This window comes from Sminthopsis crassicaudata, chromosome 1 (genome assembly GCF_048593235.1).
Source record: "Sminthopsis crassicaudata isolate SCR6 chromosome 1, ASM4859323v1, whole genome shotgun sequence".
Classification (NCBI taxonomy): Eukaryota; Metazoa; Chordata; class Mammalia; order Dasyuromorphia; family Dasyuridae; genus Sminthopsis; species Sminthopsis crassicaudata.
Window position 1 is genome coordinate 280,364,042 of NC_133617.1, and position 17,121 is coordinate 280,381,162.

At 31.7% G+C, this 17,121-nt stretch overlaps 1 protein-coding gene across 1 annotated transcript in view; it reads right to left on the reverse strand.

Moving 5' to 3' along the window:
• Positions 1-17,121, reverse strand: part of TRPA1 (transient receptor potential cation channel subfamily A member 1) — a 70,941-nt gene that overhangs the window by 37,835 nt on the left and 15,985 nt on the right. The window contains exons 5-12 of the mRNA XM_074285486.1: positions 10,247-10,355; positions 9,914-10,059; positions 8,354-8,490; positions 4,797-4,845; positions 2,813-2,912; positions 2,261-2,361; positions 1,270-1,439; positions 884-1,048 (exon numbers count right to left, since the gene is read on the reverse strand). Coding sequence (XP_074141587.1) covers positions 884-1,048; positions 1,270-1,439; positions 2,261-2,361; positions 2,813-2,912; positions 4,797-4,845; positions 8,354-8,490; positions 9,914-10,059; positions 10,247-10,355 — 977 coding nt within the window. The remainder of the gene's footprint in view (positions 1-883; positions 1,049-1,269; positions 1,440-2,260; positions 2,362-2,812; positions 2,913-4,796; positions 4,846-8,353; positions 8,491-9,913; positions 10,060-10,246; positions 10,356-17,121) is intronic.

Sequence of the window (17,121 nt, forward strand, 5' to 3'; positions counted from 1 at the left end):
TTATAAACAAAGTTGCAATTTTTGTCATATAATTATTAAAACAAAGCAATTTTTACAAAAATATTTTCTTCTGTAACACTCTACTCCCTCTTGGAAAAGTATGCTCACTTCTCCAAGAAGCAAAGGCTGAATTTTTCAATATCTCTCACTCTTTCAATAAAACATCACATTCTTTGAAATTGAGTCAGGAGTCTTGTTTCTAACAACTGTTATAGTAGACATCACATTTAGATATAAATTGGACTATATGCTCACTGAGATTCTTTCCACTTCTGTGATTCCATGATGAACTTAAGTGCATTCTTAAATTAAAAGGGAATGCACTTCAGTAGACAAGATCCATGGAGTAGAAGTCAAAATACTGAGTGTTCTAGTGTTGATAACAGTAGCTAAGTGACACAAGTGACCCGGAGTAAGGAAGATGTGAGTTCAAATTCCCCTTTAAACCCTCACTAGCTGTGTGATCCTGGCTGGGCAAGTTGTGTAACTCTGTTTCAGTTTCTTAATCTGTAAAATGAACTGGAGAAGAAAATGGCAAACTGATCTAGCATTTTTGTCAATAAAATCCCAAATGGGATCACAAAGCATTGGCTATTACTGAAACAATTAAATAACAACAACAAAAGTATTGTTAAACTTATGTTGTGATCTGAGGCAAAGCTTTGAATTTCAGATTTCCCCTTTATCAAACTGAAGATATTAATAAGTGACTCAAATTTCTGTTGTAATATTAAAATAAAACATATTGTCCTAAAATCATAAACCCCAAAGAAAGTACTCCAAATGGTAGCTATTAAGATAAAGAACAGTTTGGTATCTGGAAAGTGCTTTGGTTGCAAGTCAAAAAGAACATTTAAAAATGCTCTATCAACCATGTTCTGACCTGAGAAATAAAGCGCCTTTCTTCAAGAGAAATTTGACTACTTTATCATGTCCATTTTTTGCTGCCAAGTGTAATGGTGTCATTCCATTGTGGTCACCTTCATTCAAAAGTCTTGTATCAGTCATCTCATGAACAAGTCTTTGACAGGTGTTTATTCGGCCAAAACTTAAAGAAAAAAAAAAGTTATTTAGCATAGTTCTTTAGAGGTTAATGGATTATTTAAAGATAGATACATAGATAAATAATTATAGATATACATAGATGAGATAGAGAAGGATATTACAAAAATGCACATGTGTATGCACATAATACACATATCACTACATGTATATATAAACACATACATATTTGTATATATGCATATATGTGCATATGCTATAACTTACTTGGCAGCAAAATGCAAAGGTGATTTGTTATCTTTGCTTTTGATACAAATGGAAACATCTAAGCGAAGCAAGTTATTTACAGAAAGAGGTACACCTTGACTGCATGCATAATGTAGTGGAGTACAGCCATCAATGTCTTCATCCATTACAAGATTTTTAATACATTGCATCTGTTGAAAAAGAAATATAAATATTAATACAATGTCCTTTTAACATTGTTTATTTCAAAATGAAAACCAAGTCCAATGTTTCTTTCTATTAATTTTAAATATTTAAAAAACTTTAAATATGAATATGTCTTAAAATGTTATAATATACTCTACTCTCATATACATATTTCCTTAGGGGAAAAAAGACCATATTTATTTATTTGCTTGCTTGTTTACCTGTTTATTTTTGAGGCTTTGCTGGATCTCTATCACCCAGCCTAGAAGTACAGTGGTCACTCACAGGCATGAGGCAGCTGCTTATCAACACAAAATCTTGACCTGTTCTATTTCTAATTTTGGTCAGGTCAATCTCTTTAGGTAATTTGGGGCTTCCCCACTCCTACTCCAAGAGATAAATGCCCTGATGATCGACTTAATGTGCATGCTTAACCAGCTTAAAATAGCACAAGTCAAAACATAACAATTTAAGAGATTCATCAACCTCAGTCTTCCTCAGTATCAAGGATTATACCACAGGCAGTAAAAAGGATATACATATACATATACATATATATATATATATATATATATATATATATATATATATATTTTTTTTTTTTTTTTTTTTAATGAATCAAGAAATGTATTGAATTTCACATATGATAGGCTAGTGGCTGATTATTGAAAACAACATATGCTGGATTGTTTTTCTACTATAAGTGATAGTTTTGTACCAAACTTCTTGTTAACCTGGTTATGGTGGTGAAAAATACACTTTATAATATTTAGCAACAATGTTATATAAATTTCATATGAAACAAAACAAAGCTTTTGCTGTGTACCTGTAGAAATTCTGGCTTCAAATTTTTTAGTCCATAAGGCTGGAGGACAGTTAAGTGTAAAAAGTTCCGTCCAAAATAATCTTTTATTTCTACATCAACTCCTGAATAAATATGAACAAAAATACAAATTATGTTTATCTATTTTAAAGTGTAGCAATATCAAGGAAGAATCAAAGAACAGTCTGTGTGATCCATTGGTATTTACATGTCAAAAGACTTTACAGAAAATCCCCAAGATATTTAATGCCTTATTCTAAAGTATTCTCCCCAATCTTCAACACCCAAAAGGAAATATATGGGATTTTAGAATAGCTCAAAATAAGAAGACATCACTGGATGGTGATCTGCACTGGTAAAAACCACAGGGTCATTCAAATAACAATAAGGTGGGTTTCAGACTTTTAAACATTAAAGACCTTTTCTACTAATACCCAATATTACTAACCTTTATCTTGTTCAACTAACCAGATATAAATAAGATTTACTTGGCATCACATTTTTAAAAAATAGCAAAACAACATAATAATTACTATTCAAATTTTATTGCTGTACCTTTAGAAAGTAATAAATTCACTATATTCCATGATGCAGAACTGGTTGCTAGTAGAAGTGGAGAACGGCCTTCATCATCAATACTGTTAATATTTGCTCCCTAAAGTAAAATGAAAAGATCAACATGGAGTTTACCAATGAAATAATTTGTCTAAAAATTAGGAACAACAGAAGGCATAAGATATATTACAAAATAAAACATACACATAAAGAAAATATACCAAAATAGTAGTCATTTCAAAAATTAGTTTCTGAATATGTCCCTTTGTTTTCATTGTTGAAGATAAAATATAAAACCATTACTTCACAATTTCAGCCAAATAACATTGCCTAATTTTTTTTTCCTTGAGAGCTGAACAGATTGCTGTTTGTCACTATCATCCTATAGGTATTCCCTATGACTATAATAACAGTTTGTATTTCAGTCTTGTAAGTCAATTATCTTGACTTATTAATAATAGTAATAACAATAACATTGTATATGTATGTTTTTGAGGTGAATTTTCTTCACAACAATCCTATGAGGTAGTTAGTACCAAATATTAATTTTTCTACTTTAATAGATGAGGAACTCAAAAATAAGAATTTTAAAAAATAGCTCTTACTAATATGCTTGATAAGTAGAATCCAGGATTTAAACAAAATCTAAATTGAATTCCAATGTACTTTATAATGTACCATCTTGTCTCAAATTTAAAAATGATACTTTTGATAACATCCATATCTAAAGCCCAAATTTACACAAATGAATTTTGAACATTCCTGTCCACATTCTCTGGTGGCCTTCCTGCTATTTTTCACATATCATTTGATCTCTAATCTTGATGTTTTTGCCTAACTGGCTCTTCCATAGTCTTTTCTCATTTTCATCTCTGAGAAGTTCGAGTTTTCTTCAGAACTGACACCAAATACCATCTCTTTTCCTAATACTCTCAGAAATTAATAACATCCCTCTGAAATTTCTATTTGTATTTCTTATGTGGTGACTTTTATATATGTTGCATCCCCCAATAGAATGTTTCTTGATTCCAGGAACTATTTCATTTTCATCTATGGATCCTCCATTCCAAGCACAGTGCCCTACCATAGAGCAAGCATTTAAAATCAATATTTTCTGTTCTACATTGTGAGTACAATATTTGGTATAATAAGAAACTAATTTCAAGAACAATGTTCTTTTCTTAAAAACAAATATTACAATACAATTTATAATTGCATGTCTTATTAAAATAGACTTTAAGTTTATAGAACACTTCCAAAAATAACTGGGAAAAGTTTATTGATCTCAGGCATCACCTCTGGAGAAGTGCATGAGAACAGATAGGGATAGGATAGGAAGAAGGAATTATATGCTTGGAGAATAGTGACAAAACTGTTTATCAAAACAAACAAACAACTACTCAATTAAACCAAGGTTAACTCATGTCATCTAGTTCACAAAATCCCAATGCAATCCATTCAACAAACATTTATTGAATACCTTCTGTGCATTCTCATGTCTCTATGGGATATGGAAGGGAAAAAAAATTAACAGACTATGTCCTCATGGAATTTCATTATCTTGGAGGGATATGGAATACAATTGTAATTCTGAATTGAAACAAATTAAGTTGCATATGTAGCTCCGTTTTATAAAGGTAGCATGGGAGCCAAATTTTTAAGGTTGGAGCAGATCCAAAAAAATATTCATTTCCAGGGACACAAGGAAAATTTGTCTGGGAAAGTTTCAGAGAATTTTCCCCATAATTTAAGTATAACATTTAAGTCACATAAAAGTAAATATCTTCTATAAACAGATACTCATTAAATCCATATTAATTATTTAGACTGCTACCTGAATATTCTTCAAATTTCTTTCATTTGGTAAATTGGAAATAATGTTAAATTATTTTAATCTTTACATTAGGCTATTTGTAGAAAAAATGATTATGTATTTTCAGCTGTCATTAATAATAATATACAAATCCATCAATCATATGCTTACCATTGAAATTAAATATTCAGCCAGTTCATGGTGATCAAATAATGATACTCTACAAAAAAAAATGAAAACAATCATTAGATAGATTATTTTAAAATGCCTAAAATCAATCATTCATAAAATGGAACTTATATATCATCTTAAAATTTGGAACAAAATCTTTCATTTTTTTGAGGGGGAGGGATACTGTTTCCTTTCCTGGAGATATGCAGTCTGCAAATGCAGTTACCACTCAAAGACAAAATGCCAATACTTATCATAAAAGAATATTTACTTATTCTATTTTACTGACCTGTGTTAGTTTTCACTCTTTCTTAGGTAGTTTAGTAGCCACCCATATCTTAGATGCTCACCATATTGGCAGCATAGTTACTGTAAAACCAATTGGTTTTAGTCCCACCTATAGAAGCCCATAATTCTCAAAATTATGTGATCTGCCAGCTTCAAGTATCCCTGCAGTGAGAGGGATCCTACTGTTTCTATCCTGGTTACCTACCTCAAGATACTTTCCAGCTTATCAATGTCCTATCTAAAATGTGATCCCTAAACTGAACATATTACTGAATATTTGATGTGACCAGAGCAAAGTACAGTAGTAATATCACCTCCTTAGTCTTGGATATTCTACCTCTTTTTCAGACAAATTGGTGTTTAGGCATATATTTCCCATTGTATAATTTTGAGATTACTTTTTAAAATGATATCACACCTTCCTCCATTATCAATTTCCTAGTCAATAATGTGAATTACAGACCCCCTATATTATTCTCCCTCAAAACAGAAATAAAATTAGAATTTATTAAATCCACTTTCTCCACATTGATAATTTCATCATACCAATGCAACTTTCTTATTCCTCATTTCATTGTCTTCCTTTTCTTAACATAATTTGTTTTTAAACTCATGAAAACTGATATTTATTGTCTTTTGCGTCTCTCAACATCTTCAACTCATTTTGACACTTAGCATTCCTGGACATGAGCAGACATTCTGTATTTTGGTATTGTTTCCTCCTCCTTGCTTATGTCTTCCTAATATGTTTTTTTTTGTATTTTAAACAGGTAAATGAGTTCTCTATCCATATACTTAAGCATCTTATGCTTTTCCTCTGCAAATAAATTATTTTGCACGTGTGTGTGTCAGAAAATCATTAGAAATAACAAGAACAGCCTCAGGACTGCTTGGGCAGTCTTGGAGAGTTTGGGCCATTAGAAATTGAATCTGCTGAAGGAACATCCCTTGCTAACACTGAGAATGAACTACTAGAGTCTGACATTATATATCCTTGAGTAAGCTATAGATATCCCATGCCAGTCTCAGTCTAACTGTGGAGAATATCACTCTGATCTAGAATCATAGAGAAGCCTGTAGCCCATTGTAATCTATCTGTAGATATAATGTATAGTTTAAAGCTTTACACAAAAAACTAGAGTAGTCTAAATAGATTTTATATAAATAATTGACCATGATACTTGATGTAAAGGTCCCCTGTGAATGACTGCTCAGGAAAAACAAACTACTAACTTCATGAGCTTGAATATATTAAAATGAATTTTTGCCAAATTCAAAAGGTTGATATATATATATATATATATATATATATATATATATATATATATATCAACCTAAGGGAATTGAGATAACAACTAATGTTTGTAGAGCATTATAAAGCAGCAAAACATCTTACATAGACTATCTTCTTTAAGCCTAATAGTACTATAGGCATTATTGTCCCCCAAATGAAGAATCTGAAATTCACAAGGAATCACAAATTCAGAGAGCTTAAGTCTTCAATTCAAGAGTTTTGCCTCTAAGTTGCCTACAATTTGTTATTGTCATTTTTCAATTGTGTCTGATTCTTCATGACACCATTTAGGGTTTTCTTGGCAAGACACTAGGGTAGTTTGACACTTCCTTCTCCAGATCATTTTTACATATGAGAAAACAGAGGCAAACAGGGTTAAGTGACTTGTCCAGAATCACATAGCAAATAATTCCTTAAGTTTCTCTGAACTCAGGTCTTCCTGTTTCCAGGCCTGGCACTCTATTTACTATGACACCTAGCTTCCCTTCTATAATTTACCCTATACATATAGTGTGCAAATAGGGTAGGGAAGTATTTATCAATACTGAAGCCATGCCAGACACTGTGCTAAGTGCCTTATAAAAGTGAAGTCATTTAATCCTCATAACAATCCTTTGAGGTAGGTATAATTATACCCATCTCATATTTGAAAAATGCTTAGTGAAACAGAAATTGAGACTTGCCTAGGATCACACAGATGCTAAACATCTGAGACCAGATTTGAACTTCAGTACTCCTGAATTCAGGCCAAACATTCTATCCATTATGCCACATGTTTCATTGTTGACTGGTTGTGCATTGACTTTCCCATTGGAATGTGAATTCTTTGAGGGCAAGTACCAGTTTCACCTTTCTTTATAATCACAATGATTAACAAATAGTACACACTTAATAGATGTTTGCTGACTTAAGCAATTTTTTACCATGGTCATGCAATTAATTAGTGTTAGAGACAAGATCTAAATCTATGTTCTCTTTTAAGCAGACCCAATTTTCTATTCACTAAACCATTTAGGTCCTCACTATCTTGTACCATGAAAGTTTTAAATAACACATACAAATTCATTTAAGGGAAAGAATAAAATATTTGTTATTTGGAAATGTTAAGTAAGTGTATGTGTGTGTGTGTGTGTGTGTGTATTATCAGGTGAAAAGAAAATAAATATTTCTTCAAATATGCTTACAAGAAACTATGATCGCTAAGAACCACACCTAACTGTGAAGGGGCAGGTAGATTCTCCTAGAGCCCCCACAGCTGTGAATCATAATATACTTGACAGAATTGCAAGTCAGCCTCTGCTGATACAGATGTTGCTTGGGATTTAGGAATGAAATAAATCGGAAGCAAAAGGAAAAAAGAGAGAGGTCAGAGAATGCAACTGCTTCTAAGTTTCTTGTATCTTTATCATCCTATCATGTGGATGGATCTATTCTTCTCCTCAGAATTAGATCCCCAGCAGCCACTAGTAGGTGACTCCCATAACACCCAGCAGCTACCATCAGGTGACTCCCATAACATATGGTCATGGTTTTGCTTTTGAATGTGGAAGGGAAAGTTCCCATGAAAGCACAGAAGAGAATTTTGCCCTTGATTATAAGGGAATAAGGAGTTTGGGGCATCTTTTAAGGGTTATAGCCAAGAATATGGTACACAGGTTAATTGTTGCATAAGAGCCCTATTTTGTATTTAGATGATATACAATTTCTCAACTCCCTGGTGTCAAAATCTCAATGACATTTTCTACTAAATGGCCACTAGATGCTTCTCTCTTAAGAAAATCTATTTATCTTTTTACTTTGATACCAAAGAGCAACAGCAACACTAACTGGCTAATGAGGATGAGCCTTAACTCTCCAGAAATTTGTTGAACCATGTTTCATTTGTATGTTCTTTATAATGTGAGGTGAAATCAAGAAAGTAAAAGTAAAAAAAAATACTATGGAACATGAATGGTAGGAAAAAAATTCTTCTTACCTGTGAAGCAATGTTTCATTATTTCCATCTACTGTATTAATAATATCCTCACTGCCAGAATAAGAGGAAATCATAAGTTTTACAATCTCAATTGCTCCCTGAGTGGCAGCAAAATGAAGAGCTGTGCATTTCCCATTCTAAAAGTAGGAATATAAAAAAGAAAAAAAAAGCTTGGTGTAGAAGGCAAGGCTTAGTGATATAAGACCAGTTCACTTACTTCCATTTAAAAATAATTATTTAATTTTGTTAAATAATTAATTTTTGTTTTAATCTTTACTGTGATTTTTGAATCATTTGTCCTCAAAGTTAAAAATATTAGTATGTGTGTGGAATGACTTCATTATCACAAAGTAAGACAGAAAAATCATAATCTTAGCCTTAAAAGGAAATGTATAAATCATCTTACTTTGTTTCCCACACAATATAATGGTTTTCATTTATATACTTGGCACATAATCATCCAAAATCTACTCAAACTTTGGAAAACTTCCTATTTAATCAAATTATCCATTCCACTACTGGATATTCTTTTGGAAAGCCATTTCTTAAACTGGACTGAAGAGTGTCCCTCAATATCATCTTCCTACTAAACCTACTTCAACCTTCTGAAGTGCTTCAGAAAAAAATCGATAATATTTTTTAACATTATGATAATTCAAATATTGGAATATCACTGTTATATAGAATTATAATAGAATATTATGATTCCCTTAGTCTTCTATTTTCTAAACTAAATTACAATTCCTTTAAAGATTCCTTTTTGTGAATGTTTTCAAAATCATAGCCATCCTAATTCACCCATCTTCAAATCTGCTATTATTTTTTCCATTATTTTATTTCAGCACTGTAGGAAGCTTCTGTGAAGATATCCTTTCCTCACTCACTGTCAATCTTTGTTGTACCTTTACAATCAGTGTAGATGAGTAAGTCCTCTTCCACTTAGTCTTAGAACACTGCCCAGGACATTAGAATATTAAGTGACTTGTCTCAGGTGGTTTAATCAGTATATATCATATGCAAGACATAAACCCAAATAGTTCTAATTCCAAAGTAAACATTCTATCCATTATATAATACTGTCTTTGTTAATAAGGTTCCTAAATCATGATATCTAGGACTCCATTCAATATTTTAAATATGGTTTGATTTGGACAGAATATTACTTCTCATAGTTTAGACATAATGCTTCAATTAGTACAATCTAAGATTAGTAATGCTTTAATTGCCATAAGTATGTTCATTATTCATAATAAAAACAGAACAGACTAAAGAATTTGCTAAATATTCAGATAATTTTGAAATATATCTCTACTTCTCTTTGCCATGGCAGCAGGATTAGTTAGTTATTTCTCCCACTATACCCATTATAAACTATTTTGTGTTTCAAGAAGTCCTATTATATCCAACTAAAAGCTAGACTTTTGGCTTCATTCTGTTTTGCTTTTTTATTTACTTTGCTATTTTTATTTACTCTTTATTCAGTGATTATGATGCCATAAAAACACTCTGGAAAATTTATAAAAATAAAATATATAATTTTTTTAAAGTATGAAAAATTACCTCCTCTAGATTAATCTGTGCTCCATTTGCCAGGCAGATTTTAATCATTTCTAAGTCACCACTTTGAACAGCAAAATGAAGAGGACTTGAATTTCTATTATTGAGAAAATTAATTTGATATTGCCTGGAAAATCCTTGTTCTTCACCTTCATAAGAAAACCAAATTGAATATTATTTAAATGTACAATCTGAAATGCTACAAAACATTAAAATCAAGAATAAAATCTTCCCTAAATCCACATAGTATTGACTATAAATAATGTGAATTACAATATCAATTAAAGGAATAATAGATTTATTATTGTTGTCTTCTACATAAATGCCTTTACTTACCAAACTTTAACAGCATTTCTATGCATTTCTTAGAACCTGAAAATGCAGCTATGTGCACTGGAAAACATCCAAATTTATTTGTTTTACATATTTTTGCCCCACTTTCCACCTAAAAAAAACAAAAAACAGAATGAAATCAAATGATGTAATGGCCAGTAGTAAAGTGGGGAGAATGGATGCTAGTTCTCATCAATTCTTACAGACTATTTAGCCAGTACTGAGTCAAGTATAATCAAATTAGGTTCAATGCTAAATTTAAAATGTGTAAGGAAAACTTCAGGAGACCAGGTAAAAACCATTAAAGAAAAATTTCTAAGAACTAAAGTGGAATCTGGCAGCATAATAAAAATTATCAAAAGATGAAACAAATGAGGTAGAGATAAGATATCAACTTAGAGTTCAATGGAATCCTTTTTCAACAACACTTTAGCAAAATGAAGTCAATTTACAATAAGATCATTATTCTGTTTTAAAAAAAATATCACTTTTCTACTTCAACTCTAAATCCTTTTATTATATAAAGGAATGATATTCTCAAGAAAAGCCCCAATTTAATGCAGTTATACAAATTAAAACATAGTCAACACTGCTGTTACTAAATTATAGAAGTATTTTCATGGATAAAGCTAATATTTAGGCAATCATTTTTATCTACCCATTTCTATAACACATTTAGCATACCCTGATAATAAAACAGAATTGACTTTTTAAAAATTAATTTTCTTTCATAATTTCAGTCACTAGTAGAGAAAAAAGAATTAATTAAAAGGTGGCCTATGTGACACTGGACAAGTCACATCCATATTTGCCTATTTCATCACCTTAAAAATGATCTGGAGAAGGAAATAATGTATCTCTCTAATATCTTTTGCCAAGAAAACTCCAAACAGCATCACAAAGAGTAAGACATTACTGAAACCCACCACAATTCCAAAGAACTCATGAAGAAACATTGTTTCCATATCCAAAAAGTCAGTTGATAGAATGAAAATTGAAGCATACTTTATTCTTTTTATTTCTTTTTTCCTTTTATTTAAATTTTAATATACTTATTTATTTAAAAAAATATAAAATTGAAAAAGAAAAAAGAAAACTTTTCCATGAGCACAGAAAAATATGAGAGGATTCAAAATATAAAGCAATTAATTTCCATTTTAAGAAAGCCTATGTAATAAATGCTACACATTGTGTTTAGAGTTGTACATCTTTTCTTTGGTTTTCTTTTGTTCTCTGCTGTGTACTTTTACTCCATTCTTTTCCCCCCATTACTTTTATCATTATTATTATTATTATTATTTATTTTTTATTTTTATTTTTTGCTGATTCAATTGGGGTTAAGTGACTTACTAAGGTCACATAGCTAGGAAGTATTAAGTGTCTGAGGCCAGATTTCCTTACTTCAATTATTACAATTAAGAGCACATATATTAACAAACACACCACACATACACATATACTATTAGATATCTATAATCATACACATATATACACATATACTTTCACATATATCTATGTAACATTGTACTATGCTAGTTTTTCCTCTGTGTCTCTAAAGGTGGAGTCCAAGTCTTTCCATATTTTTCTAACTCCACCATCATTTCCTTTACCCCAGCAATATTCCAATCTTATAATATCTAGTTATATTAAGTAGTCTAAAATAATATTGTTAATATGGATGGCATATAATATAGTTTCCCTGTTTTGCTCTTTTGAATAAATTTATTTTAGCTTTGAGATCAAGATTACTACCCCCCCTTTTTTTAACATAATAAATACTACTCCTAATTATTTTGTTGGTGTATATCTCATTTCCTATCCTTCCTGATTCCTCTTCTTTATTTCTACCCACTATTTTATTCTTCTATTACTTAATCATCCTCCTATTTAAGGATCCTTCCCTTATCCTCTGCACCCATTCTTTCTTCTTACCTTCTTACTTCCATCTTAATTTAGAAGGCATATAACATTCCAAATATATATGTTGTTCCCTCTTTATCCTATTCCCATTAATCTACAAGCCCTTCTATATATTCCTTATCTTATATTTCCTTATGCTTTTGTTTTATGAATTTAGAAAACTTATATTCCCTTCTAAATACATACATACATATATATGTATGTATGTATGTATGTGTCTGTTCTCCCTTTAACCCAGATCTGACCTGAGTAGTTTCTCTTAAAAATCCCTTTCTTATCTTACCCCCCTCCCTATACCTTTACCATCTTATTTCTTTAGGAATTTAGAAGACTTTTATGCATACATATGCACATATAATTTCCCTCTTTAATCCATTCCCTCTGTAGGTAAGAACTACTAGACTTCTTCCCCCATCTAATTCCTCTTTGTCACTTCTTCCTTTTGTATCTCATTTGTATAAGATTATTCATTTTTCCTATGTGGTTTTGCTTTTTAAAATCATAAAATACCAGCTCTACCTAATCTTTCTTTTGAACTATCCAATTAATAATCTTAGAGATAGATTGCATTTTTATGTATAAAAAGTAAACATATTCTTATTGAATACTTTGGAATTAGCATTTAAATGTTTAAATTTCTCTTGAGTTTTTTATTTCAAATTTTCTATTCAGTTTAGGTCTTTTTGTAATAAATTTCTAAAAGTTTAGCAATTCATTGAATATTCATTTTTTTACATTCAGGAATATGCTTTGCTGGGTAAAATATTTTTGACTGAAACCTCAATTCTTTGTTCTTTGATACAGAATGTTCTGTGGTCTTTTGTTGTGATCAATATTAGGTCTTATGTGATTGTAACTGTGGCTCTGTCATTGTATTTCATTTTTCTTGTTGCTCTTAATTTTTTCTCCTTGACATGGTATGTTTGGAATTTAACTATGATATTCCTGTAGATTTACCTTGCAGGATCTCTTTCAGATGATGGTCAGTAGATTTATTTTTCCCTATTTCCACCTTTCCTACTTGTTTTAACACTTTAGGGAAATTTTAAAAATTATTTCTTCTATTATTTTTAACCATAGCTCTTTCAGGCAGTTCAATTATTCTTATGTTTTCTCTTCTTGATCTGTTCTCCAGTCTGTTTTTCTTATGAGATGTTTCACAGTTTCTTCTATTTTTTCTTTCTTCATATTTTGTTTCTTGTTTCAGGGTCTCTTATAACTTTATTGATTTCCCCTCATATAATTCTAGTTTTTCAAGGAGACATTTCATCCTTAACATTCTGGATCTTAAGGAAGAGCCAAGATGGCAGAGTAAAGGCAAGGACTCACCTAAGCTCTTCCCCAAATCCCTCCAAATACCTTTAAATTATGACTCTAAACAAATTCTAGAGTATCAGAATCCACAAAAAGGCAGGTTGAAACAATTTTTCTAGCCCAAGACAACCTAAAAGTCACCAGGAAAAATCTGCTGCACCAGTGTGAGAGTGGAGAACAGTTCAGAACAAATAGTCCCAGCACAGGCTCAGCCCCAGCAAACCTGAAGCATGCTTGGGAGCCACTGAATCAGCAGCAGCAGCAGCTTCCAGATCTCTCAGCTCACAGATAGTAAGGGAATACAATAATAGCAAGAAGGAGATTCTAAGGAATCTCTTTACCATCACTAAGGCGGGACTCCATTGCTTTTCTCATACTGTGATCTGGATCACAGTCCTAAATAGCAGTCTCAGAGTGAAGAGGGCTACTAGCACATTAAAGCTTGCAACCACAGTGGAGGAGGGCCCATCTTCACAATTACAGGGTAGAAAAGAATGTTTGTGGTCCCTCAAACAAGAACACAGGCCAGAAAAGTAGTAAAATAATTTTTCCTTAGATCATACCACCTCGAAAGAACTGAAAACTCACAGGTCCTCGGAGGCAATTCTGAAAAAACTGCATAAAACCCCTGAAGCTTGGGACAGTACACTGATGTGGCAGGTATATAGGTACAATTAGTGAAAAGTCAAGTAATAGGCTGGAAAAGTGAACCATCAACAGAAAAGATTCTGACTGGAGAAAGTTATTATGGTGACAAGGAATATCAAAATATACTCACTCAGAAAATAACAAAGTCAAATATCCTATATGCAAAGTGTCCAAGAAAAATATGAATTGGTCTCAGGCCAGGGAAGAGCTTGAAAAAGATTTTTCAAAATCAAGTAAAAGAAGTAGATAAAAATTGGGAAAAGAAATGAGAGTGATTCAAGAAAACCTTGAAAAAACAATTCAACAGCTTGGTAAAGAAGAAACAACAAAATTAAGAAAATGACACCTTAAAAAAACAAACAGCCAAATGGTAAAGGAATTACAAAACACAAATAATGAGAAATACCTTGGAAAGTGGAATTGGTCAAATAGGAAAAGAAGCAAAAAATACACTGAAGAAAAAAAATTCCTTAAAGAATAGAATTGGCCAAATTAAAAACAAAAAACAAAAAACAAAAAAACTATCCACTGAAGAAAGCAACTCTTTTAAACACAGAATTAGAGAAATGGAAAAGGAGATACAAAAACTCACTTAAGAAAATATTTTAAAAATAAAAATTGAGCATATGGAAGTTAATGATTTTATGAGAAGTCAAGAAACAATGAAACAAGACCAAAACAATGAAAAAACAAAAAACAAAAAACAGAAGGCTATGTGAAATATTTTGTTAGGAAAACAATTGACCTGGAAATAGATCCAGGAGAGGTCATTTAAAAATTATTGAATTACTTGAAAGCCATGATCAATAAAATAATTCTACATATCATCTTTCAAGAAAGTGTAAGGGAACTTCTCTGTGTTCTAAAATCAGAGGGTAAAAAATAAATAGAAAGAATCCAACATTCACCTCCTGAAAGTGATCCAAAACTGAAAATTTCCAGAATATTATAGCCAAATTCCAAAGCTCCCAGGTCAAGGAGAAAACGCTGCAAGCATGCAGAAACAATTCAAGTATCATGTAGCCACAGGCAAAATAGCAAAATATTTAGCAACTTCTACATTAAAGGAATTGAGGAGGCAAAGAATTAAGGATTACAAACAAGAATTATCTACTCATCAAAATTGGGTATAATCTTTCAGGGGAAAATTGATATTAAATGAAATAAAGTATTCTTGAGCATTTTTGATGAAAAGACCACAACTAACTAGAAAATTTGACTTTCAAATGCAATACTGAAAAGAAACATAAAAGGACAAGAAAGGGAAATTATAAGGGACTTAGTGAGGTTAGAGTATTTGCATCCCTAGATGAGAAGATGATACTTTTAATTTACAAGAACTTTCTCATTTTTAGGGAATTAGAGGAAATAAACATAGACAAAAACCACAGATATTAGTTGAATATAAAGGGATGACATCTAAAAAGATGAAATCAGGGGTAAAAATTAATTTACTGGGAGACAAGGGAAGGGAAGAGGTAGAATGGGGGTAAATTATCATGCATAAAAGAGGCAAGAACAAAGTTTTTTGGAGAGGAAGAAGGGGGAAGTAAAGGGTAGTGAGTCAATCTTACTCTCCTCAAAACTGGCTAAAAGAGGGAATAACATATACACTCAATTCAGTATAGAAATATGTTTTGCCATATAGGAAAATAGAAGAGGAAGGAGATGAGAGAAAATGGTGTGTGTGATAGAAGAGAGGATAGTTTAAGGAAGGAGGCAGTCAGAAGCAAAACACTTTTGAGGAAGGGTAAAATGAGACAGTGGATAGAATAAACAGGGAGATAAATACAATTAGTATAAGTAATTATGGAAAACAAATTGAAGCAATTATCTCTGATAAAGACCTCATTTCTCAAATATATAGAGAACTGAGATGACAAGATATGAACAGTTTTCACATGAAGAAATCATAACTATCTTTAGTCATATGAAAAAGTTAGTCATATGAAAAACTCACTATTGATTAGAGAAATGCAAATTAAATAATTCTGAAGTACTACCATGTACATATTAGGACAGAATAGGACAGAAAAAGAGAATGACAAATGGAGGGGATGTGGGGGAAATGAGACATTAATACATTATTAGTATAGTTGTGAACTGATCCAATCATTCTTCATGGCACTTTGGAACTATATACAAAGGACTTTAAAACCATGCAAAATCAGCAAAACTACTACTAGGTCTGTATCCACAAAGAGATTTTTTTTTTTTTAAAGAAAAGAAAAAGGACTTATATGTACAAAAGTATTTATATCAGTTGTTTTCTGATGGCAAAGAATTGGAAACTGAGAGGATGATCATTAATTAGGGAAAGGATTAACCAACTGGAAAAACAATGCTCTCTGATTATAATGGAATCCTATTATAGCACTATTGTGCTATAAGAAATTATTAACAGGATGTTCTCAGAATGACCTAGAAGAACTTACATAAGTTAATACAAAGTGAAATATACTATGTATGAGAACTTCCAGAGATGAAGCCAAGATGGTGCACTAAAGTCAGAAGCTGCTCAAGCTCTCCCAGTTTCCCTAGAAAACCACATGAAAACAAGCCTCTGGATAGAATCTGACAAAATAAAACCTATCTCCAGCTCAAGATAGACTGGAAAAACCTCAAGAAAGATCAATCTCACTGAAGTGAAAAGAGTATTCAGTCCAGATTAGAAAGGCTCTGGAAAAGCCAGTGCGAGAGTCTTTATCTTAGCAAACCAGCAACTAAGACTCTAAGTCCTGGCTCAATAGAGGAGCAAATCAGTGGAATAGCTTCCAGTTGTCTCAGAAGTCAAACTCTGAGAAACCAGGCTATTTCCTAAAAAGAGTAGGCAAAGTCAACCCTGCAAACACAAGGGGCCTTGTGCTCAAAACCAAGGCTCAGAGCTGCACATGAATCTTGGGACAGCAACCCCCTTTACTCCAGGAGCAGAACTCAACCATAAAAGTAAAAAAGAGGAAATACCAAAAGAAAGGGAAAGAAAATGAGTGAGAAAC